Below are 25,756 nucleotides of genomic sequence, written 5' to 3'. Positions count from 1 at the left end.
TTGCTTTTAGAATGACTTAGAAATGTTACCTTCTGTATAGCTGAAGTACTTGTGATAACCACACACAGTTAAGAGTGCAGTCAGAGCCAGTACCCATGTTTCGATAAGCAGCGGTCCTAATTACCCAAGTATGTGCCTTTTTGTGGTTCTCACAAGTAAGTCTAAGTAAGCCTTACGAGGAAGACCAAATGAGAAAGTAGATATTGCATAGATATATAATAGTAGCAAAGAAGATATCTTAGAGAACAGCCAATCCAACTTCTGGTTATTCAGGACAGGAAAATGAAGCCAGAGTCAGTCTTAACGATTAGCCAAAGAGAAAGGATAATAAGAGATGAAGAGAAACAACTTTCCTTGTCATAATATTAATCACACTTTATTGTAATAACTGTATGTCTGTGTTCACCCAGAACTCTAATCGGCCAGGTTCTGTGACAGTCTTAGTCACTGTCCTATCCCTAGTACTTAGCACAGTGCTTCTCAGCAATGAGGATGAGAAAGGATGAGTAAAGGATTGTTCAATATGAATTTAGGGGAGGTTCTTAATCTTGCTAATCCTGACCTTCATCCTTTGAAAACGGGGATAACAACAACTACCTCTTAGACTGTTATCAGAGGAAAGTGAAAAAATGCATAAGAAATGCTTAGCAATGGGCCTTGCACAAAGAAGCACCCACTGAACGTTAATGGAATGAGGGAATAAACAGCTGACTGAAGGAGGCCAAATTCAAGGAGAGATGCCTGTTTCTCCAAAAACTTCAATAACAAGACATGGAAAAATAAGGATGGTTTTTGGCATACACTCGTCTAATGCCTAATCAAGAACAGAAGAAACAATATAAAACAAAGACCAAATGAATAATACAGAACTTACAATGATTACAAAATATTTGTTAAAAGAAAAGTGGTTGTTTGAACTATTCGGGAGAATCTCGTTCTGTAGAGAATAAAGAACATCGCCAATACCTGATAAAATTCTGACTTCTGCTTCATTTCCTGTTCTTGAGCTGGCTGGATTCCGAGCTGAGCATCGATAAATTCCAATGTCCCCAGGTTGAAGTCTGCTGATCTGCAATGCTCCAGAGGGCAAGACCACTACCCGGGAGTCTCCTGGGGTTGGAGTCAGGTCTTGTTGGTTCTTTTGCCAGTGTATTGTTGGCATGGGCTCCCCAATGACTTCACACTTGAGTAGCACTGTGTCTCCCATGAAGGCTGTGACAGATTCTGTCTGGGAAAGGAACCTCAGTGGTCCTAGGGAAAAAACAAAAAAGGAAGGGATAGGTCTTTCAGATGAGGCACAATAATCACAAATAAAGATAATCACCCCTTGTATTCTTTATAGAAAACTATATTTCACAAGGTATTTTTTCAAGTCTCATCTCTTTGCTCTTCACACTTTACCACTCTATCTGGCTGGTACTACAGTAGGTTCTGTGGCTAGAAAAAATTGCTGAAGACATTGCTATTCATCTCTAGAAGCTTACTGCTTTGTTATTGGTTAATAAAACAGCCTTGCAAAATAAACAGAGCAGTAAAATCAGCCTAATTTTATACATGAGGAAATTGTGGGTCAGAGAAGTGAAATTCCAACACAAGTTCACATGGTTATAATATGACAGTCCTGCAAATGGGACCTGGTTCTTCCGACTCCTGGTCCTATGCCTTTCTTGTTTCACAACTTTGGGCAAAGGACTATGAAGTCATAGAGATTTATGAAGCACTGGTTATATGGAATAACCCAAAGCAGTTTCAAGAAAGACAGGTGATATTAGCCACTAATTATAGAAGCAGAGAATAATCTTTTATGGGTTGACTGCTTAAGGTAAATTCCATCAGTATTTTCTTGGTGTGCTGTGGAGTTGCAGAAAAATCCTGAAGTTCGAAATAGAATAGCCTATGTTTCTAGCCTGGTGGGGCCACTATTATGTATGAGTCCTTCAGTAACCTGTTTCATTTCTTTGGGCTATAAAATGGGATAATAGCTAACTCACACAACCACTATAAGGTTCATATAGAATAACATGTGAAAATGATGCATTCACATGAATGATTAAGTAAATGAAGGGTAAAAAGAAGAGAAATAAACTGCCCATGACTGATTACAAGGATGATGAGAGAGAAGCTTTCTCCACCATGATGTTACACATAAGAGGGGTGGAAGCTATCTTAATCCTGCCCTCTTGAACCACCTTTAATGAACAAGTGGATATTTGTGATCCTGATCTTCTGACTATGAAAACCTTTTGTTTTTTTGTTTGTTTGTTTAATGATTACAGACAAGCATATTTCTATGAATTATGCCATTATTAATAGATCATTGGCAATTTTATTTTCTAGAGCTATCAACCAAACAATTTTAATGTCTTGATTCATACTCTTTTCATCACAGTTATATTCTGATATTTCGATTTTCATTTTAATAGTAAATGGATTGTTTTCATCGTCTGTGCATTTCACAATGAAATTTTATTCACTCATCTTTTCGGAGTTCATGTCAAGTTTTAGGAATCATATTTCATGTTACTATAATTTTTATTTTATATATTTATTTTATATAAGTCAAAATTTCTCAGGTCCATGTTTAAATTTTGTCAAGAAGTTTTGATTTTCTATCAATATTTAGTCAATAACAAACTCTACTGTGTTCAGTGTTAACTATTATTAGTTTCAATTTGGGTCTATTAATTCTCACAAACCTCATTTTCCATACAATTGAATAAAAAATCTTGCCGAGGCCAAAAGGGCAAGGCAAAATTGCCTGAGTCAAACATCATAACTCAATATGAGAGACACTGAAAAATACTATAGGGAAGTCTGCTTCCCTAGGTGAAAGTGCAATTTCATGTCCTTTTTAGGAATTAGAGCCTTTGAACCACAGAATAACTGAATCCATGAAACAGGAAATTACACCAGTATCACATGTGTAATAAGTACTAGCTGCTGAAGGCATACCACTTATTATAGCTACACCCCTATAAACAGACCTGCAATCCTTCAGATGTAATATTAAGTTTGTTCTTTCTAGTAAGAATGATTAATTTTAAACCATGCAGAAACCTTAATATTGATCGACTGATTCATCAATTGAAATGTATTCCACACATATAGATACTAAAATTATTCATGTGATTCCTAAGCAAAGCCTCTGGAATCTGGATCCATGGAGCAACCTGGATCAACACTACAGTTGTTTCTACAGTGGACACCAGCCACTTGCCTAGTTCTGTTCTCTTTAACTGTGCTGGACCTACCACTGGGTGAAGAACGAAAGGAATCAGTTAATTCCTGGCTCATTGCTCAAAGTCCAATTTCTAGGCTGTTTGAAGTGTATAGTTCTGAATCAAAAGAAGAAGTACATTGATCTAGTACTGATTGGCTTGGGTAAGTATTTAAAGCATGTATTGGAACAGAGAATGGTTTGAATATACAACAAAAGTGAAACTGCGAAGAGCAGTGGTGTATGTTGTTAGGTTTTGGTAGTCCAAAAGGTTTCAAAAAAATTTCTAACCTTTTCATTTAATAGTTTTCTTCTTGGTCTTCATTCCTAATATTTTATTTTGTAGATAAGAAAATATAATAAAGGATAAATTTTCCATATACACAGGTTATATATTTTATAAATGTAGGTAAGAATAAAATATTTTTGGTAAGTTGATAAAAATCTGGATACTTTTATATATTCCAATATATGGTTCTGTGTAAGTTACACACATTGGATAAATTTAAAACATCTACTTTACATCTGAATGTCAGTGATATTAAAAAAAATTGCACTTGTAAGTAAGTTCTTGAACATAGAATAAAATATAAAACGAAAAATAACTCAAACTGATACTCAGCAATCGGTTCCCTATGTATACTTCTTCTAGCTGGAAGAATCATACACAGGGCATGAAATTGCATATTAATATAATTATACTTAATGGAATTAGCTACTATTCTGCATTCTTATTCAGTACACACTCTATGGTGATTTGCAGCTTAATAAGCAAGGATCAGAACTGCATCCTATTTAAAAGTTAACAATGCAATGTATGGAAATTTCAAATAGTTGATTATTTGTCATAGTGGGAAATTATAAGCATGATCTGTAGTTTTTCCTTTTTGTCTCTACAAAGGAAACTTGACACATCAAAAAGCAATTCTAAGTTTACAAGGCTGTATATGGCTTGAATTAATGCTCCCAATATTATGCTAAATTTTAGCACTTACATCTCATGGTGGTATAACAAACCAGCAACAGTCTTAAAAGAAGAAGTTGTAGGCTATCAAGTTAGGATTATATTTTCAAGGCATGCATCTAGTAATGAACATTAAACTCACTGAAACTCATAAGAATAAAATACAGTATTTTCAGAACAGTCATTTAATGTCCTAATGCAGTACAAATGATTCCCTCACTTCATTCATAGAGAACAGGTATAATTTTAACTAGATTCTCATAAAAAAATAATTACCTACTCAACAAGAGCCTGCACATGGAAAAAACCTGGTTTAGACTCATTAAATCACATCTGATCCATTGCAGTCATAGCAGAAATGGTTTTTCTGTCTCTCCTTTTTTCTCACTCAAATCCATTCCAAATATAGTCAAAAGATCAAAGTTCCTCAATCACCAAAGTTTTGGCTTCACTCAGGAAACTCTGACAGTCCCAAATTTTTCTGGAATTGTCTTATGCCCCAAATGCAGGGCAAAGAGTTTTTGTCTAAGATATAACCACGTATCCAACACAATATGCCTTCCAGGCTCATCTCCAACAACTGCAAAACAATTCTCAAATCCTTTATATTTCTCGAGGCCCTAAGCATGGCTCCCTCTTAACTGTATTTCTCATGGTACCTCCTGTAAAAAGGAGTACCCTCTCCCCTAACATCTACCTATCAAAACTCTTTCACTCCTCAGATACAAGCCAAAAAAATCCCTCTTTTTCCTGGTCTTACCAAAAAATCATCTCTCCACCTTTTGAATTTTTATAGTAATCATAACTTACATATACTTTAACATAAAGTATATAAATAAAAGCCTGAAAAGTGTTTGTGCATTTGTGTATATGTTTTCTATATTTTATCTCCACAGAGTATATCAAATATTTACTGAAAGAAAATATACAAGTATTTGCTGAGGTTCTGTATGACTCTAAATGTTTAAACAGAGTACTGCAAACATCCAAATTTTGATAACTCGGTTTGAGTTTTGGCTGTCACTTCCCAACATACTCTGTTTGGGATGGTTAATAATAACACAACAGGATATCAGATTACCTGGCGTCACTTCTTTGCTTCATCATTTAACCAGCTGGATGACTTTGGGCAAGGTCTCAGTTTTATCATTTACATTATTCTAAGCACCTTTATAAATGATTGCATTTAATTCTAACAACAGCTGTTTAGGTAAGTATTATTTTCTCCACTTTACAGATGGAACTGGTATGGGAGCAAAATTCTTTCTTTCACATGTTTACACTATAGTATGATTTTTTTTTTTTTTAGTTTTAGTACTGATGTTTTTTATTATTATTTTCTAAACTACCTTATTTCTCCAGTGTAACTCAAAATGCCTCAAGGGGTTTCTTCTATATGTCAATATTCTCCACTCCTGAACCAAGTAGCAGCTCAGTACTGGGGAACCTTTGTTGTTTGGTAAGTATATTCTGCCCTAAACTGGATTCTTACAGATAAACTTCAGCCTGAAGTACTACACTATTAAAAATAGCACACAAACCTAGTTTTGGTGCTTTCAGAGGGCTTTCGCCATTAGCCTTAGGAAGAGGTTTCCAAGAATGAATTGTGGTTAATGTTGCTTCCTTCACACCAAGCCTGGCTCAGGATGCTATGACAGGTTTAAATCCAGGAGCACCTGGACTTAACGAGAAGTGTCCCACATCAGCCAACTTACAGGTTTACACAGTATCTGCTCTTCCATGTGTTGACAAAGACCAGAACCTATTAGTGAGGAACTATAAAAAGGAAAGAACATTTTGTTTTACATATGGAAAAGTCAGACACATATGGGAGCTCTGTTTTATCTCCTGTCCTAGAAATGACAAACACGGATACTTTTAATTCACATTCTAGTGACTAATACACAGTAAAAGTGCCTGGACTTTAGCATCAGAAATGTTAATGATGTTGACAACCCTAATTACCCTTGTATAGTAAGCATTAAGTGATGTTAGCAAGAGATACACGAGCCATTGTAAAAGTACCATGGAGAAATGGGTCCTACCCTGTTTTGTTTTATTCTTGTAAAGGATCTATCAATTGTTCTCTAACAGAACATTTTAACACTAAAAGGATTCATTAAGTGTCTATTTATATATGTTACTTTTTAAAAATGTTTTTCAAGGTCTGTTAAACAGCCATAACCCTAATTCTTTTCTAGAACATTTACTAACAATCCATGCAATGAAAAGTAAAGGTTTTACTCTTTTAAGCTCTTTGGTAACACAGTGCTTGAATACCTGGGATTTTACAGGGCCAGTGAAGAACCAGAATTCTCACTTCCTCATATTGCCTCTCCCAAGGCCAGACAGAACCGGTTGTCCCTATAGGTTTCCTTTACAGCACTTACTGTAATTGTAATTAATTAACTTCAGAATGTGTTTAACAGACATCTTCCTGGCTAACCTATAAGTTCCACAAAAGCAGGGCCCGGGTCTATTCTATTCTATACTATAAAGCACTTAGCATGCTGCATGGCAAATACTTGGCCATCAAATACTTGTTGAATGAAAAAATATATATTATTGTTACAACAGTCAGTTTAGGCAAAGATCCCAGGCCCTAAACATCGGGAAGTCTAGGAAGGACAGCAGTGACTAGGGAAGCATAAAGAGCTAGAGGAAGAAAGCAGTGATTTCTTCAGGGAAAGTGAAAAAGAGCTGAGGCTAATAAACATAAATCAAGTTGACCTATAGAGCATTTCATTTGAAGAGAGTCTGTGCAGGAGAAAAAAGAAGCTATGCCTAACGCTTCTGCGAAAATTTCATCTAAGCCCCATAAGTTTAAATTGTGAACCAGTGGACATTTTGAATTGGATTTCCCTATGCTCCCTTCAAATCAGTGTCACCAGGAACAAAGTTATCAGAGGTCTCAGGGCCAGCCCCCACCCAGCTGAGACATTCTGTGCAATGGCTGTGGCCATCAATCTTCTTCAGGCCAGTACGGATTTCCTCAGAAGCTAGGTGCAACCAAACTGTTTGCTGTCACCAGGCAGTAGAAATGTTAATAGCAAAAGCAGCCAACATTTTTCATTTGGGTTTTTCCTTTGTGATGCTTAAAAAAAAAAAAAAAAAAAAGAGGTAAAAAATCACCATGGCAATGAATGAAAAGCTGCTGCTAAATCTGTAGGGACATCAGAAGTGTTAGGCTCTCAGAATTAAAGTAGAGAGAACAATAGTGTCTCCCTAACCTGCCACCCGTGCATACACATATCACATAGACTAAGAGAAATCTTTACTTCAGATCCAGACAGTCAGAAACTTTGAATATCTTAGACATTCACTCTCATTTAATTCTAAACTACTTTGGTTTTTAAGCAAAAGTGGAAATAAAGCATTTTGCAGACCAGGTTTATGCCAAGACTGGCTGCCTCTAGGGAGGCCTCTTTTCCACACACATACCCCCAGAATGGGCCTGTTCCTTCTTTTAAATTCTAATCTGAAAATGGCACATTCTTTTGATTTGCCCTCTAGCCTTGTTGGCAGACTATCAGGATCCACATCTTCTCCTATGGAAGGTCTAATTATTAAGTAATTAAAGTTCATTTAATAAAAAGAGACTTATCAATTGAAGGACAGACTCGGGTTGGAAACATGCCTTGCTTTTAAATATTCAGCAGTGTGGTTAATATTCTGCCACTGCCAGAGGAGAGCTGCTACAAATGCTTTGTTTGCTCCAAATTAAAGCCTGAAGGTTACATCCCTTCAAAGCCAGACCTCCTTTGCCCCTTTTAATTCTCAGATTAGCCCAAGGGCAGAGAATAGAGGCAATCCACAGAGAAGTTCTCTAGATTTAGTCCTTTTTAAAAAGCAGGCCAGAAGACCAATAAAGCACATCATGGAATTTGTTAGAAGCTGATTTCAGCCTATATGTCCATGTCCCTCTCTGGGAGTTATCATTTCCCTTCATTCCTGCCCCCATCCCCTCTTTTTTTTTTTTTTTGCTTCATTTTCACTGGAAAAATTATGACTCCCGTGTGGTTGGCTGATGAGCAATTGCTGGAATGTGGACATTGCTTGGTGGCTGCCAGTCACTCTCCCAGTGGGTGATCTTATAAGGAACAACCATGCGGCCAATTAGTTGATCCTCAGAAGGATGTAAAAGAAGAAATACACAAAAGAAAGGAAAACTGTATAGGCAAATTACACAGTCAGTTTTTCTGTCCAGCTCTACAAGTTTAGAAGCACACAATGAAGTTATCCCCTAGGCCAAAAATAGTCAAGGAAAAATGTCATGAAGTAAGACTTTCTCAGAATTATTGTTGAATATTACATATTGTTGTATAGTCCAATATAACAAAGGTGCTCTGAAGGCCTGGTACTGTCCTAGATTCTTGAAGCAACAAAATACTGACTATATGTAAAACTTCAAACCAGGGGGCCATTATGAGATTCCTATAGTCCTGATGACCAAGTGTCAGTTTGAATGATGGTCTGTCACAATCTCACCTGGTAGCCTTGCTAGATTCCTTATTAGCTGGCCTTCAAATTCATGGATTAATTCAGGGTTCTCTCAAATCATCCTTCTTAATAACATCCACAATAACACTGGTAACCTACATGGTACCATTATGAGAATGAGGAACGGGTGCCCTCCCTGAGGAGATGAATTTCATAGGGAACTGCAGAATTTCAGAGCTGAATTTCAGGCCCATCCCAACTTTTCTTTAAAGGTAGTTACGAGATATGAAATACAGCCATGTACTACAGGCCCTGCTCCTCTTGATTTCATTATCAGCAATCAGACTAGTATGAGATGGCTTGGCACATCCATGTCTTTTGTTAACTTCCAGGTCAATAGAGGCAGTTTTGAAAAGCATTGTTCTAGGTAACTTTTCATTCATCCATCTAAGCTATTGTGTAAAATCTACTCCCAGCATAAGATTAAATAATGAAGAGAGCTTTACCACCTCTTCTTCAAACTCAAATGGTATTGTCTTCCTGGATACCGATCCCTCATAAAACATAATCAAATTATATTGATCATTAATGCTGTTATTCTAAATGAAAGCTAGAAATGGAATCCTTCATATGGAAGGACCTAGATAGTAAACCATGCGTAGTAGCAACTGTCTTTTATCTGAGCTATGCTGTCAAATCTTTCATGACTGAAACGGATCATTTACTCATAAATAAATATGCATTAAGCCAAACAGAAACTCATTTATTGGAGTGGTTTGCTTGTTTTACTTTACTATAAGTTTGTCTATAGGAATTCTTTAAAGGAAAAACTTCTAATGTAAAAAAATATTTATTAGTAATCAAAACCTGAAAATATAAACAAAAATGATATAGCACTTGAGCCTATCAATGTTGCAGACTTTTAAAGTGATAATTAACAGTGCTTCTGAAAGTGTGCATTGATGCACCATCTTTGAAAGGTGACTGGGCAATGTGCATTAAAAGAAACACAATAATTCCATTTCTAAAAATCTGTTGATAAGTATGTGAAGAAAAAGCTGGCTATATAATATTATTTAGCACATCAGTATTTAAAAAACTGAAAAATAGAAAATAGATTAATCACACAATTGATAATTGGTTAAGCAAATTATGCTATATTCACTGTACATAACATTATACAAGCACAGAAAACTATGTTAAATATTTTTTAAAATGAGAAAAAATGATTTTTTTGCACTTTTCTCTAAAACAAACATATCTTTAAAAATACAAAAATAAGCTTTCCTAATTATTTTAACACTCTATTCAATGCATTAGATTCAATGCAAATTGCAAGCATGAGCACAGTGATTTCACGAAGAGGTGTTTACTTCTACAGGCTTTGACAATAACTTTATTTTCATTCTCAACTCTAGACAAAATTCTTATTGCAAAAACCTGAGATTGGTTTATAATCAATAGTAATGAATAGTTTTACAGAATTCAAGCTCAGGCTTTCCATCAAGCTAAAATCTCGTTGTGCACAGTTAATGAATGGTCACAATAGTCATGAAAGTTAATTATGAATGTGGCTGATATTTGTTGGGCCTACTTGAAATTGTACATAATTCAAGGTAGGCAAATCTTCCACATAACAGAAAAGCAAACCCTTAAAGTTTGTATGATATCCTGGTTTGCATTATGTCATTGACACCATCCCTTGCTTACTTTATCAAGGGTCTGCTGCCATATATACCTACCAGCACCTAATGAAAATTATCAGATCATTCATTCATTCATTCATTCAGTCAGTCAGTCAGTCAGTCAGTGTGATGGCTAACTCTGAGTCACATTGACTGGGTAATGGGTGTTCCTCTCTCTGCCTGTCTTTGAGCTGGGGCATCATTCTTTCCCTGCTTTTAAATTCAAACTCACAGTGAGACCTACACCATCAGCTCTCCTGGATCTCAGACCTTCAGATCTGAACCAAAACTATAACATCAGGTTTCCCTGGTTTCCAGCTTGCCCACTGCAGATACTGGGACTTCTTAGCCTCCATAACCACATGAACCAATTCCTTATAATAAATCTCTCTGTCTCCCTCTATCTCTATCTTTCTCTAGATAGACAGATAAATAGGTTCTATATATTATATATAGAATACACACATACATGCACGCACACACACACACACACACACACACACACACACACACGGTGGGTCTTCAAAAAGTTCATGGAAAGATTTATACTACCTTTTAATTCTATCTTCCATCAACCTTGCCAAGTACCCTCATGTATGTGCGTGTGTGTGCGTGCATGTATGCACATGTGTATGTGTGTGTATTCTCCTGTGTGTTATGTTTCTCTGGATTACACAGACTAATATAGTAAGTCAACATTTATTGGGTGTCTAATATGTGCCAGGAATCATCCTAATTTCCTGAGGAATACAATAACAAGTAAGACTAGTTTCTCTCCTCAGAGAGCTCAGAGTCTGGTAAGAAGAGCAAATATATAGGAGCAATGCAATGTGATAGCAGTGAAAGATACTGTGGGAGCAAAATGAGATAATCTTTAGTGATGCCTGTTAGGAAGTCAATAATCAGCAAAGAGCTCCAGAAATAGTGGAAAATGAGAGGGATCACGAAGAATGGATGCCCAAGATCTCATTCACCAGATGCCCAAGATCCAAAAGGACATGCTAGACAGAGAAACAACATGTACAAAGACAGTGAACCTAAGGACCACAACACTTTTTGGAGATGGTAAATAGTGCAATGAATGATGGGGAAGCCATGAGGAATCCTTAAAATTGCTTTTTTCTACTGCATAAGGGAGCCTGGTATTTCTCTTTAATTATATCACAAGTCATTTGTGTTTTTACTACAGAAGCACTACAAGCTTCATGAGGGTAGAATCTATGACTCCTATGTCTTGGTAATACCCAGTAGGCACACAGTAGCCCTCAATAAATATTGACTCCCCATGAATGAATAATTAGTAACATATGTGAAGAGGAACATGGCTAAAGGTTAGCCTAGAGACTTAGGCTGACTGAATTCAGATGCTGTAAACCTTCTTACAATAATTCATCTTCTGGATTTTGCAATTTGATGAAAGGGGTATAGATTTCACATTCATTTTTTAATGTAACCTTACAAAGACCCAATAACAGGGAAGGGGAAGCCCATAGCAGAAAAACTTAGCAAGACATTATCCTATTAGTTTCGAAGGTCATTGAAACAATCTATTGAGTTATGATTTTTTCAATCTTTCAATTGAGCATGTTATCCAAATGATTAAATTATCTTCTGCCTGTCAGTCTATTAACCAAAGTGCATATTTTTCTTATTACCTGTAGTACTAATTGAGTACATACAAAGAACTATATAAAATATAGTAATGTAAGGCGTAACCTTTACATGGCTGTAAATGGCCCTGAGGATATTCCGTGGCCATATTTTTTAGTCTAAGTTTGTTCGGTAGGACTACCTTCCTTTCAATTTAAGTAATCTTTCTTCCTATCAAAAACATGTGCCCGAGTCCTATATTCAAATTTTGTGGACAGAGGCAAAAGAAAGCAGAAACCTAAATGCAATAAATTTTCAATATAAGAAGGCAGCAGAGAGAGTAGTGTCAGCTCAAAGCCTTTATTTCAGTATATAATTCATTAAAGCTAATTTGGCAATAGTTAAGATTCACATCAAATATATCAAATACAGTCAAATTTTTTCTTTCATAATTTTAATGTCTTATTTTTCCGTACAAAATCCATCTTGTAAAATGAGAAGCAAGAAACCACAACAGAAATAATCATTTAGATTAAAGACTTCTGGTAAATCTATATAATTTTAATTTGGATTTGGAAATACCTACTGGGGGAAAATCAGAGCTAAGAAAATGCATTTGCATACTGTGCCTTTACACAATGAAAATAAGAAACCAAAACAGTTTTGCTTAAACTGCCTAACTTATGTGATTTTTCCAATCATCTGTTATTAAGATCCCAGAAAAATCAAAACTCTTTAAAGAATTACCAAATTTTTGGTAGCTTGACCCAGAGTAACCAAATATATCTAATATAATGATCCATTCAAAGAGAAAAAAAATATATTTCACTCAAAATTTTATAGTTTGGGATGTGTGTTAAACTGACCCAAATCAAAGTCCATCACAGGATCCTGAAATGATCATTTATCACAACACATCTTTTTGTGCGCTTACTCCCCAGCATTCATTTGGCTGTAGAAGAATGCCAGTGAGTTGCAGAACAGTAAATCATCCTCATGAAAATCTTTAGTTGAGGGGTATATTCTCCTGGGCCCAATTGTATCTTATGATAGCTGGACTGAGGAGAAAGATGGAAAAGGGCACACCTGGGAAGCCACAGGTACATTTCTCCCCTGCTTTTAAGGGGGGGAGGGTAGGCAGTTGCTGGCTGCAGGTGTGTGCAGTAGGAAGTAAATTATTCCTTCAGAACAGCTGAAAGCCTCAAGCATCAGACGAGACTCAGAGTTTTATTAAAATTGGCAAGAATATTACTTCCAAGCTTGCTTATGATCTTTACCTATGTTAATATCTATAAACTTAAAAAGAAGTATTAAAGTATTAGGAAGTATTTATTAAAAAGAAGCCTGGTTCGATAAAGAGAATATGAGCTTTGCAGAGCAATGGGCAAAGAGGAACACAGCAAAAGGCTAGCCTGGAAACATAGGCAGGGTCGGCAATTCAGACGCTGTACACCATTTTATTAAGTTTGCCTTTTATTTCAACTACATTGAGATGTAATTGAGGGTTCAAACAAGGAAATGACATGAACATGTTTACATTTTTTGAAGATCATTCTGGCTGCTGTGTAGAGAATGGTTTGAGGGGGCTGTGGTGATTGCAAGAGTGGAAGCAGGAATCAACTCAAAACTTAACAGTGGTCAAGGTAAAGGAATATGGATTAGGCAAGTGAGGGAGCAGTGAGAATGGAGAAAAGGAGAGATTCTAGATGTATTTTAAGGTAAAATCAACAGGACCTGTTGAAGGTTGGGTGTGGGTTATGAAGGAAAGGGATAAGTCAAGAATAAACCAGAGTTTCCACATAAAATACTTATGTTGTGATTTTGCTCAGTTTATGTAGATAAATGTGGTAGTATAGAGGACAGCAAGAAAAAAAGACACACTTGAGCAAGAGATGTGGGATTAAAAATAGAACAGGAGTAAAGGATTAGGAAAATTATTGGACCTTAATCTCTGAATATCAAAAATGAAAGGATTAGAGATGTTGACCCTCAAGGTTCCTTCCATTTATCAAATTACATAATCCTGTGATTCTATGTTTAAACAACCTAATAAGCAGCCAGACCTTACACTCATCCACCAACATTTAATAAAACTAATGTAATAGATACATTGGACACTCAGAATCCTGCCGAGCATGTGCTCTAAATATTCTCAGGTGTTCCTTGTTACTACTTAATGTAAATTGTGTATGGGCACCCAGATGCTCAGGGTTGTGAACTTAAGTATAAAAGACTAACAGCTCTGCTCCATGGTGCTTCTCAGAACTCTCAGAGAAGCCACTAGGACAGTTGCTCCTAGATAGGAATGAAACCCATTTGTTTTTCTATACCCACGGCTCCCAGAGCCTTTTTTTTCTATTACCTAGCTCACAGACCTGCGTGTGGAGGGTTTGCAACCCAATCTTTGCAACAGACTCAAGGGGTCTGTAAGCCCTAGCTTTACAAGTCAAATGCCACATTCCGCATCACTGCCCTAATGGGGCTGCCAGTCTAGTAGAAAAAGGAGAGCTCACCAGCCAATGTTTATCGTGAGGGCTCATTAACAGAAGAAACAAGCTTGGGTATTTATGGTAAGACAAGACTCAGTAAAAACCCAATATTGCCAAAACTGACCAACTAAAGTTAATTGGAACAACTTTTTTTTTTTTTGCTTGTAATGTCATTTATTGAGCCTTCCCATTAAGTTAGAGTCACTTTCTCTGATTTTGGTTCTGTGGCTAGAACTCTACTTCTCAAAGATTACCTGAAACCTTGTTATTTTAAAGTCTTTCAGCTTTTTGACAAAGGGAAGATCCAGAAACTAAGTTTCTTATAGTTTATTTATTTGTTGTTGGCTGGCCAGTATGGGGATCCAAACCCTTGACTTTGGTATTAGTAGCACCCTGCTCTCTCAAGAGAGTCACCAGCCAGCCCGAAGAGCCAAAGTTTAAACAGATGGATTTATCCTAAATTTCTCCAAGTTCTGTGAATTTACTGTGAATCAAATTTTGCTTTCTTTGAAGCAAACTCTTTATGTATTTTACTCTTCTCTTGGCCTCAGCATTCGAGAATTTGAGACTGTTTTCAGTGTGTCACTGGTGTCTTTAGTTTACAGATACTTCTATATCAGAATGGTGTTTGAGACACATATTGACATCTTATGCTAATCTCACTTTGTCCTTTTGGGAAATCTGCTATTGAACCGAATCTTAGATGTGGAACCATCTATTAAGATACCAGCAGAGTCCATCAGTCTGAGGCACCCCATGACTGATGTATAAGGTGATGTGTGAACTTGGGGATCTCAGAACACAGCATCATTTTCCAAACTTCTTATCAAATATGTATCATAGAGGACTATAGTTTTCTTGGGTTTATGAGATCATTTACAATCAGTCCTTGTCTCCTATAACTCCCTTTAATAACCATATGTCCTATCTTCTCATGGAGCTCCTGAATATGGATTTGTACTTTTCCATCTCCCTCACCAGCTTTGCCTCCCTCTGCTCTTCACCCTCTGTCTGATTGTTCTGCCCTTTGCTACTTCATGAGGGCTGAACCTTGGCCAGATTTGTTCAACAGTGCAGCTTCAGTGCCTGGTACATAGAGACATTCAGTAAAAATTTTCTGAATACACAACTAAAATATCTGAATTCAACTCAAACTTCTAGATACCAATCAAATTGTTTTTTCCCTTCTCTGATATCTCACAGAATTTTTCCTCACTGGCACTCATTTGGCAATTTACAACTATTCATTGATGTGGTTACCATATTTTCATGCACCCCTTCTTCTAGCCAATAAAATTTTAGATTGCTCAAGGATAGATCTATTGCTCTATATTTTTGTAAACATTTACAGCATCTTGCATAGTGAAGACATCAAATAATACCTTTGTTCTAAATCTTATCATATTGAGAAGTGATTGTTTTTGTTTTGGCCATTTAGGCAAAGGATCACCTATTAAGGAAACTCTAAAATAGTCTGCCTCAGTTGATTTATTTCGTCTTAAAGTTCTGATGACTTGTCCTTTTCATTGTAGAATATTTTGGTGGTGGCCTCAATTTATGAAAAAACAAACTCATTATTGTAATTTAGAATTCACAACTTGTAATAATTTAGATCCTAAAAAGTTGGGTTATCTTTGACACAGCTATCAAGAAAAGGTTTTGTAAGCAAATTAATGGTACAAACAAGATATTCAGTACAATCTACATTTTTTCAAATAACCTCTCCTAATTCTAAACTGTAGGACTCAGTTATAAATTTCCTATCTCACATATCAATCCCTTCTTTACCTTGATGGCTTTGAGGTCAATGTCTACATACTACAGATTTTTAAAAAGTTCACGAAAAATGAATATTATGAAAAAAACTATGCATGGACTTCAAATATTTTTTGTACAAAATAAACTTGTACAAACTTGTTATAACATGTATAAACAGGATCTAGTTTGAGGCACTAAGAAGGATAAGCCATTCGTTTGAAAAGAGCCTGTATCAAAGTAACATATACTCTACTAAGGTTGGAGCAAGAACAAATATCAAATTTACGGTGAAGCCAACAGAGTGGGAGAAAATATTTGCAAAATATACATCTGACAAAGGATTAATATCCAGAATATATAAGGAACTCAAACAACTTTACAAGAAGAAAACAAGCAACCCAATTAAAAAATGGGCAAAAGAGCTAAGTAGGCATTTCTCTAAGGAAGATATACAAATGGCCAACAGACATATGAAAAAATGCTCAACATCACTCAGCATCCGGGAAATGCAAATCAAAACCACACTGAGATACCATCTAACCCCAGTTAGGATGGCTAAAATCCAAAAGACCCTGAATGATAAATGCTGGTGAGGTTGCGGAAAAAAGGAACTCTCATACATTGTTGGTGGGACTGCAAAATGGTGCAGCCTCTATGGAAAATGGTATGGTGGTTCCTCAAACAATTGCAGATAGATCTACCATACGACCCAGCTATCCCACTGTTGGGAATATACCCAGAAGAATGGAAATCATCAAGTCGAAGGTATACCTGTTCCCCAATGTTCATCGCAGCACTCTTTACAATAGCCAAGAGTTGGAACCAGCCCAAATGTCCATCATCAGATGAGTGGATATGGAAAATGTGGTACATCTACACAATGGAATACTACTCAGCTATAAAAACGAATGAAATACTGCCATTTGCAACAACATGGATGGACCTCGAGAGAATTATATTAAGTGAAACAAGTCAGGCACAGAAAGAGAAATACCACATGTTCTCACTTATTGGTGGGAGCTAAAAATTAATATATAAATTCACACACATACACACAAAACAGGGGGGGGGGGAAGAAGATATAACAACCACAATTACTTGAAGTTGATACGACAAGCAAACAGAAAGGACATTGTTGGGGTGGGGATGAAGGAGGGAGGTTTTGGTGATGGGGAGCAATAATCAGCCACAATGTATATCGACAAAATAAAATTAAAAAATAAATAAATAATAATAATAATAAATAAATAAATAAATAAATTTACAGTGAAGCTTAGGTGGAAGAACGGTGAGATCATTGATGCTTTATGAAAAGTTATGAGGACCATGTCCCCCCAAAATCAGCAGTTTACAAATGGATAACTCATTTAAGGACAGGCTGAGATTCTATTGAAGATGAAGTCTGCAGTGACAGATCATCCACATCAATTTGAAAGAAAATAATTAATCTTACTTGTACCCTAATTGAAAAGGACCAACAATTAACAGCAAAAACAATAGACAGAAGCATATGTATCTTAATTGTTTCAGCTTACATTATTCTTACTGAAAAATTAAACTTGGACAAACTTTCTGCTCAATGGGTACCAAAACTGTATGCCCAGCTCAGCTGCAAACAAGAGCAGAGTACTTAATGGAAATTTTAAACAAGTGGGATCAAGATCCTGAAGCATTTCTTTGAAGAACTACAACAGGAGATGAAACAGGGCTTTACCACTACAATCCTAAAAGCAAAGCACAGTCAAAGCCATGGCTACCAAGAAGTGGAAGTGCTCCAGTCAAAGCAAAAGTGGACCAGTCAAGAGAAAAGGTCATGGCAACAGTTTTTTGGGATGTTCAAGACATTTTGCTTGTTGACTTTCTGAGGGCCAAAAAAGATTAAATCTGATAATGGGAGTTTTTTCAGAAAATTAACCAAAATTTCAGCAAAAAACACAGGAGAGCTTCACCAGAGACTCATCTACTATAACAACGACTCCACTCATTCCTCTCAAGGGCAATTTTATGAGAGTTTCAACAGGAAATTATTAGGCATCCATATTACAGTCCTGATTTGGCTTCTTCTGACTTTTGTTTTCTAATCTTAAAAAATCTTTAAAAGTTAATAATGTAAAAAAGACTGCATTGACATGGTTAAGTTTCCAGGACCCTCAGTTCTTTAGGGATGGGCTAAATGGCTGGTATCATCACTTACAAAAGTCCATTGAACTTGATGGAGCTGACGTTGAGAAATAACATTTATATTTTTTATTTCTGTTGTTTAATTTCATTTTTCACAAACTTTCTGAAGTCTCTCATATGTCTTCAAAATTATTCTATAAGCTCTTCCAAAGTAAAAGCAAGACTTCAGTTCCTTTGTATTCTCTTCAGCCAAGCACAGAGCCTTTGCAGTAGTATGTGGTCAATGCCTATAGGCTGATTGGTTATTGAAAGCCTGATCTTTCATCTGTCCTTCTTCCACAATCTTTCAACCATCTACTGTCATTTCCAGAATTCCAAAGTGGTTTCATGAAAGTGGTGTAAAGATAAACAAATCTAAGATTCATTCCTTTAATGCTGGAAGAAGCTTTAGAGTTCAATCATTTCATTTTATGGAAGATCATACGTAGAATATAGAAAATTAATGTTATTTACCCCATCTTTAATTTCTGTTTCCAAATCTTATATCTTAAATCTATTATATATTCTCTACATCTGAGTGTATATCTCTATTTGATATATTGACATATGTATAAATGTGTATTAAATTGCATGATTAATAAGTGTGTATATCTGTGTTTATATGTGTATATACATATATGTATATATAGATATAGATATTTATACAGAGAAAGGTGTGTGTATGTATGTATACTAATATATGCACAACTCTCATCAAAAATATACATATAGTATCCCTGCATATTTTAGGTGGGTTTATGTATACACACATACACATTTACTTCACATATATTCCTGCAAAGATACATGGTTGGTTATGAAAACCAGTGAAGAATTCATTAGGAAAAGCAATCATATTATCACAGTGTATTGTTCTTAGTTGTTATAAAGTAATATTAGGTTAAATAACTGAAATGATTAACAAAAGTTGTTCTGCCATTAATATGTGCATGCATTTTCCCTTTATAAAACTTAACATTTTCCATACTTGTTGCTCCACTCCAGTGTTTTTTTAAGTAATTATAACTTAGATTTAAAAATAAGCTGACTCCACTTCTATCATTTAGAGAAATTAATAGTCTTATAAATCTTGAACTTGTCCATAACAGATTTTTTAATATGATTCAAACTCATCAGAGAAGATGCCTTATTACTCACACCAAGCTGAACTGCTAATTTTCAGAGACAAATGCACCTGTGGAAAAGAAATCATTTCTTTAAATTGCATTATCCACTGACAAGACCACATACTGTTTTGTCCTTGTTGTTAATACAGAAATCAGAGGGTGTAAATCTCTTCATCTTCCTGTCAGCACTTCTGGCCAGGGTGTTAATGGCCTGCAGCCAGGAAGTTGTATAGGCTTCCAGCCAATCAGCAATGAAATCATCTAATTGGCTTTTCAAACAGGAAGCATGAGGGGTGGGGGGTGCTCACTGCTAATGCATTTAGATGGAAACATATTTTCAAATCTCCAATTAAAACAAGGGATGAGAGATCTTAATTCCCTGTGATATAAAGTGGGTAGAGAGACTCATTTCATTTATTAAGTTGGAAGTTTAATTTTACTGATTGAAAATATACTGTCAGTGTCTTAAGAGATTTCTTTTCACAGCTAAACCAGTTTCCCCCTGCCAAGATGAAAGTACTCTAGTGACCTCAGTGAAAAACGTAAGAAAGGTCTACGGCATGGAAAAATCAACACATCTAAGGGCAGATGGTTTGGTCTGGTACAGAGGCTGCAAACAGTCTACTTCTGAGACAAATTGTATTGAAAAATTATAACCATATTAATAATTACCATTAACAGTTGGATAAGCTATACAATAAGACTGAGGAAATTCCATTTTTTTACATTCTTGGGAAAAAACCTAGTAGATGAGAGACAATTGCTTAAAATTAGGGCTTGGAAAAGATATTCTGTGTTATTAACAGATATTCTCTGTTACTAACTTTGTATTATAAAGTATTAAATATTTTATAAGTTATAGGAAATTTATTTAAACATTTGTTAATGAAAGAGAGGGGAAGTGGCCCTTGATTCCATCATTGTAGACAAGACCTAAAATAGAAGTTGATACGGCTAATGTCCTTAAGCCTCAATGGCTAGTATTAAACTGTGAACTCCTTCTCCTTTTGCTGAACTGCCTCTTTGCAGCTGAGATGACACAGGTGGAGAAAACACATGATAAAGCACTAGGCAGCACAAGGGTAGAAAATAACATGCTTGACTCTCCATTTTCACAAGTGTGGGCTAATGATAGTTCAAAAAAGAAATCATTGTTGATATTTCTAAAATGCTAGAAGAGATAGTATAAGGACAGATGAGCCTGCATTAATTAGGCCTAAAATGTGCAGTGTGAGATTTAGATAAAGGCACAAGGAATTCACAAGGTCTTAATTGGAGATTGAACTAAGCTTTGGGTTTACAGTATCTGCATCAAGCTGCTGTCTGGCTCGAAATCTTGCCTTTCATTTAACATGCCCGTGGCCTCACAGTCGTGTACCATGGCTACTATATTCCTGTTTGATCCTGTTCAGATTGCACAAGAAGAGCCTAGTAGGACACATTATCATATCGAATCAGTCTGTGGCAGCGGGCAGTAAATTACAGCTCATGAGCCAAATCTGGTCTACTGTTTCTGTGGGGCCCCAAGCTGAGAATGGCTGAACTAAACAATTAAAAAAGATATTTCATGATATAAAAGTTATATAACATTGAAATTTCAATATCCATAAAACAAAGTTTAATTGGAATACTGTTGTGTCCTTTTGCTTGTGGTTGCTTTTGAGTTTCAATGACAGAGCTGAGCAGTTGTGACAGATCAGAGACCATATGGTTTAAATATCCAGAAATATTTACTCTCTGGTCCTTTAGAAAAAAAGTTTATCATCTCCTTGCCTGTAGTAATGTTGACTCAGGGTTCTAAACTAGTCAATTTCATGTAAAGTAGGTCAATGAGGTTCAGAGAATAATCTACCAATCTGGCATATTTGACCTGTATGATCAATTGCATAAAAATCATTGCTTGATACCTTAACCTTCCGTATAGTTGTAGCCCCAGAAGGCACTTGCTTCCTTCAAATGCAACTTTTCCCTTCCTCAGTGGCTGCTGGGGTATGGGTGTTTACCTCCCGGCCTTAGACTGTGCCCTGGTGCTGCAAGGGTCTGGTCTCAGCTCACCTCGGCAAAATGCAACTTTTATAAAGACAATAAAAGAGGCAATAGGAAAATAAAGCAAAGGTTTATGAAACAGCTTTGTTCCACTTTCCTTTAGGTCCAATTAGATTTCTAGAGCTACTCAGAGAGTAGCAAGTAATATGGTATTTGTTATATCAGCAATTGTGGAATTTCTAGCACCTGATATTAGAGCAGTTTAAGCACAAGTGTCTTTTTCAGTACCCTTCCTCTTAAACTGCAGTCATTGCAATTTTTCAGCTTTTTCTCCTTAAGCCTTCTGTGTGAAATAAATTCAAGATAGGATTATAAAGTGATGAGTTTGTGTCTGGATGTGTGTTAGAAGTTCTACAGCCTAGAAAGTTTATTCCCTTTAAAATTATTCTACTGATAGTCCCATGAATCAAATATATTTGAGACAACTTCTTTTGAAGTACCTGCAGATATTCTAGAACATTAATTTATTCAACAGTTGTTTGCTGAATAACTACTATGTGCCAGGAACTACTCCAGGCACTAAAGAAAGAGTGGAAAATGAAAGAGACACAAATGACCCATCCTAGTAAAAATTATACATTTTTAAGGAGAATCAGATAATAAACAGCTGGCCCATTAGCTCACTTGGGAGAGCATGGTGTTGGTAACACCAAGGTCACTGGTTCAAATCCCTATATTGGCCAGCTGAAAAAAAGAAAAAAAAAAAAGAGAGAGAGAGAGAAAGAAAGAAAAAGAAAAGCAGACCAATAATAAACAAATAAATAATTTAAAATGATGTATCAGAGAGGGTGATGACTACATAGGAGGAGATAAATCAGGAAAAGGAGTTAAGTGTGAGGACTCTGGGAGCCATGGCAATTGTAAATAGAAAGGTCAGAAAAGGCTATGTGGGGCAAAGCATCCCAAGCAGAAGTTAACACATGTGCAAATGCCTAAACGTGGCAACACTTGGGGGACTTCACATAGATGGTATTTTGAAGGATAAAATATCCATTCAGTCCTAAAACCTACTCTGGAAGTCTTTCCCAGTGAATACTGTGAGAAACGCTCTCACCCATCCAAGACCAAAGGATGGACACGGAGACATGAGGTACAATGAAGCGAGACTTTAATTACGGCCTTGCAAGGTTTGGGTGTTTGATGAGCAGGCACACGGAAAAGGGCTGTAGCAAGCAATTTATTTCCTAGTGCACAAGTCCCTGCTCCCGCCTCCTCATTGGCTGAGAGTACTACTGGATGCACAATCTTCCTGGATGACGTCTAAGATTACACCAATTTACTACCTCCCTCTGTAGAAAATTTGTCTGAGGGCTCAGGACAAGCCTGTGAAAAAGGCCCACTGAAACCCTGTGAAACGAGAAACACTAGGGAATGAAAAGTACAATAAAGGGCTAGTAATTCATTACCATTTTAAGGAGAACAATTAAGGGGTGATAACTAGGAAATGAAGAGAACAATCAAGGGCTAGTATAATTCACTGCCATCTTAAGGTGAACTTTATCCATTCGAAGTAAACAATTAAGGGCTGGTAACTTATTATCAGCTCAAGGAGATCTATTCAGCAACCCCCCAGGAATGGGCTGGATCAGTCAGACAACTTTTGGGCTGGGCCTGAATTATTTCTGAAAATAAATCGCTTAGATTATTTTCTTACAATTATGACAGATGACATGACAAAAAACTATTTCTAATCCAATGGAGAACGTCGGTTTTGCTGTAAGAGAGAAACAGATAGTACACAGTGCCAGAAGAGAGGGTGACTCTTTCAGGTTCAGGAAATAGAATAGGGTTTCTTGGCAGAGTTAGAATTTAGAGAACACATTACAGCATGGCCATGAGGCAGGTAGAAGGAGGGCAACACTAGCAAAGCACACAGTCAGAGCATGCTTGGGCCACAAACCAATCTGTGAGCTCTGTCGGTTTGGTTTGCATGGCCTGATGGAATGAGTGGGTGGAGGGGAGAGAAACATCAGGAAATATGGTGGAAATCCAAGGGGTGGGAGAGACTGGAGAGGAAGGAAGGAACTAAGAAAAGACCATTAATGCTGGGGAAGAGAGTTTGAATTTAACCCAATAAGCATATAGGAGAAATGTATAGTCTATGAGTATAGAAATGGAATAAAATAGTTCAGAAATAGGACAATTAACATTATGCCTAAAATAGGTAAGTGCTAAATTGGTGCATATACTGGGGCAAAAGGAGATGAGAAAACAGATTCATAGGTAGGTAAACAGGAAACAATTATTTGCCTCTAATTTTTTTTTTTTTTAATCTCACAACTTTAACTGAATCTACCTTAGAAATGCCCATTATATTTCTCCTATCATATTTGACTGTAAAATGCAGGTGGCCCAAACTTCCCTAATGTTTTATGTTTTGGCCCCCTAAACATTTAGAAACACACACACACACACACACACACACACACACACACACACACACACACACACACACACACACACACACACACACACACACACACAATATCTTTGTCTAGACAAGGGGCTGTTTTCTTCCCAGGGGACATTGGCAAGGTTGGAAACATTTTGGTCACAACTGGGGAGGAGGGTACTACAGACATTTAGTGGGTAAAAGCCAAGGATACTGCTAGACTTCCTGAAATGCACAGGATGGTCTCCCACAACACAAAATTATCTGGCCCAGATAAACCCAGTGCTGAGGTTGATCTAGACCAATTCACACCAAGATGCTAGTTTCTAGGGTAAGATTACCAGATAAAATATGGGACTTGTTAAATTAGAAGTTCAAATAAACAATAAGTAACTTTTTAGTATATGCATGTCTAGAATATTGCATGGGACATATGTATACTAAAAACTTATCCAATGTCTGAAATTCAAACTTAACTGGGCATCCTGTATTTTTATTTGGTTAATGTAGCAACACTGTTTTAAGGAGTGAGTGTCTGAGGAAAGAGACAATAAAAGGGCAGGAATGTATTTTAAGCAGCAGTCCAAAAGCAAAAGCCAGAAGCACTTTTAAAGGGGATGCATGGAAGGCTTAAATTTCTAAAACAGCTCTTGAGAACTATGCATTGGAGCTTCCTATATTCCTGTTTTTGATAACTACTGGGAACTGACTCCAAAATCCTACCCTAGACTACTGAATCAGAATCTGCATTTACAAAGATCTCTAGGGGATTCATAAGCACATCCAAATTTGAAAAGCACTGATTCAGACCATTCCTTCTGTTAGCCATTAAAACACAGAAACCCTAGTTATTATAGGCCCATAGTATGGAAATTGTCACCATAAAGCACAATTGAGAGACTGAGAAAATACATCTAAATGTTTTTATAAAGTGTGACTTTCCTTATAAATACAAGGCTTTCTTAATATAATAGTTGAATGATGTAGACATCAAGTAAAGAATTTAAGTTTTTATAGGCCTAATTTGGTAAAACTGGTTATTGAAGTTAAATTCTAAAAGATGAATAATGCAGCTCTAAACAGCCTTTTTCATTGAGAAAAAGAACGTCTAGACCTGTGCCTAAGTGGAATCTCACAAAAGCTACCGAGAGTATCAGATCAATAAACAATAGATTCTTCCAGGCTCTGATGTAAAAGGTGAGACACGGCCATAAACTTTGCATTACTGACATTTGTATTTACGCCAAGTGATTGATTTAGTTGCCCTCTTTGCTCACTTGTTGGCTTACTAATACAGAGTTGGTGGTTTCCTACATGCTTAGAGTTGCCCTGGATAAAAGTTGTTTTACTAAATGAAAACAAACGAGTAGATTCCCAGCAGGACACACAATAAGCATGTGGAAGGGAAACCTAAGGAAGGAGAGCAACACATCCCTTCATTTTAATTTGTGGGTCCCCTCACCCACATGGTCTAGCATATCTCAGACAAGCCATTATGAGCTATCACTTCTCCATCCTGGGCAGGGGTCCTATACAGCAAACCAATGGGTTGAGAGATCCTTCCTACCGGAAGGATCACCCGGGGGTCTGGGAACCACATCATCTCTGTGTGGCAGCCAGAATTGCTTGCCATTGGCTTCACTTTGGAGAGAAAAAGTTTTCAAAAGACACTGTAGTCAGCTCTGACAAGGTTTAGCTCATATCGCCTTAAGAAAATGATGGCAAGGACAATAGAACTTCAAGCCTGAAAAACACAGATGCCTACTAGGGTAAGGGCCAAGGATCATAGCATTGGTATGAGTGCTTTACAGCCACTTGCAGATAAATCAGTGGTCACCTTCACGATCAATAATGTCAGTATTTTATACTATCGCATCCCTGATTGCAG

At 36.6% G+C, this 25,756-nt stretch overlaps 1 protein-coding gene across 1 annotated transcript in view; it reads right to left on the bottom strand.

The window, feature by feature from the left end:
- Nucleotides 1-25,756, bottom strand: part of DCC (DCC netrin 1 receptor) — a 770,973-nt gene that overhangs the window by 624,361 nt on the left and 120,856 nt on the right. The window contains exon 4 of the mRNA XM_063076686.1: nt 967-1,251. Within this exon, the coding sequence (XP_062932756.1) occupies nt 967-1,251 (285 nt within the window). The remainder of the gene's footprint in view (nt 1-966; nt 1,252-25,756) is intronic.

Source organism: Cynocephalus volans, chromosome 13 (genome assembly GCF_027409185.1).
Source record: "Cynocephalus volans isolate mCynVol1 chromosome 13, mCynVol1.pri, whole genome shotgun sequence".
Taxonomy (NCBI): Eukaryota; Metazoa; Chordata; class Mammalia; order Dermoptera; family Cynocephalidae; genus Cynocephalus; species Cynocephalus volans.
This window is presented reverse-complemented; position numbering and strand designations above follow the sequence as displayed.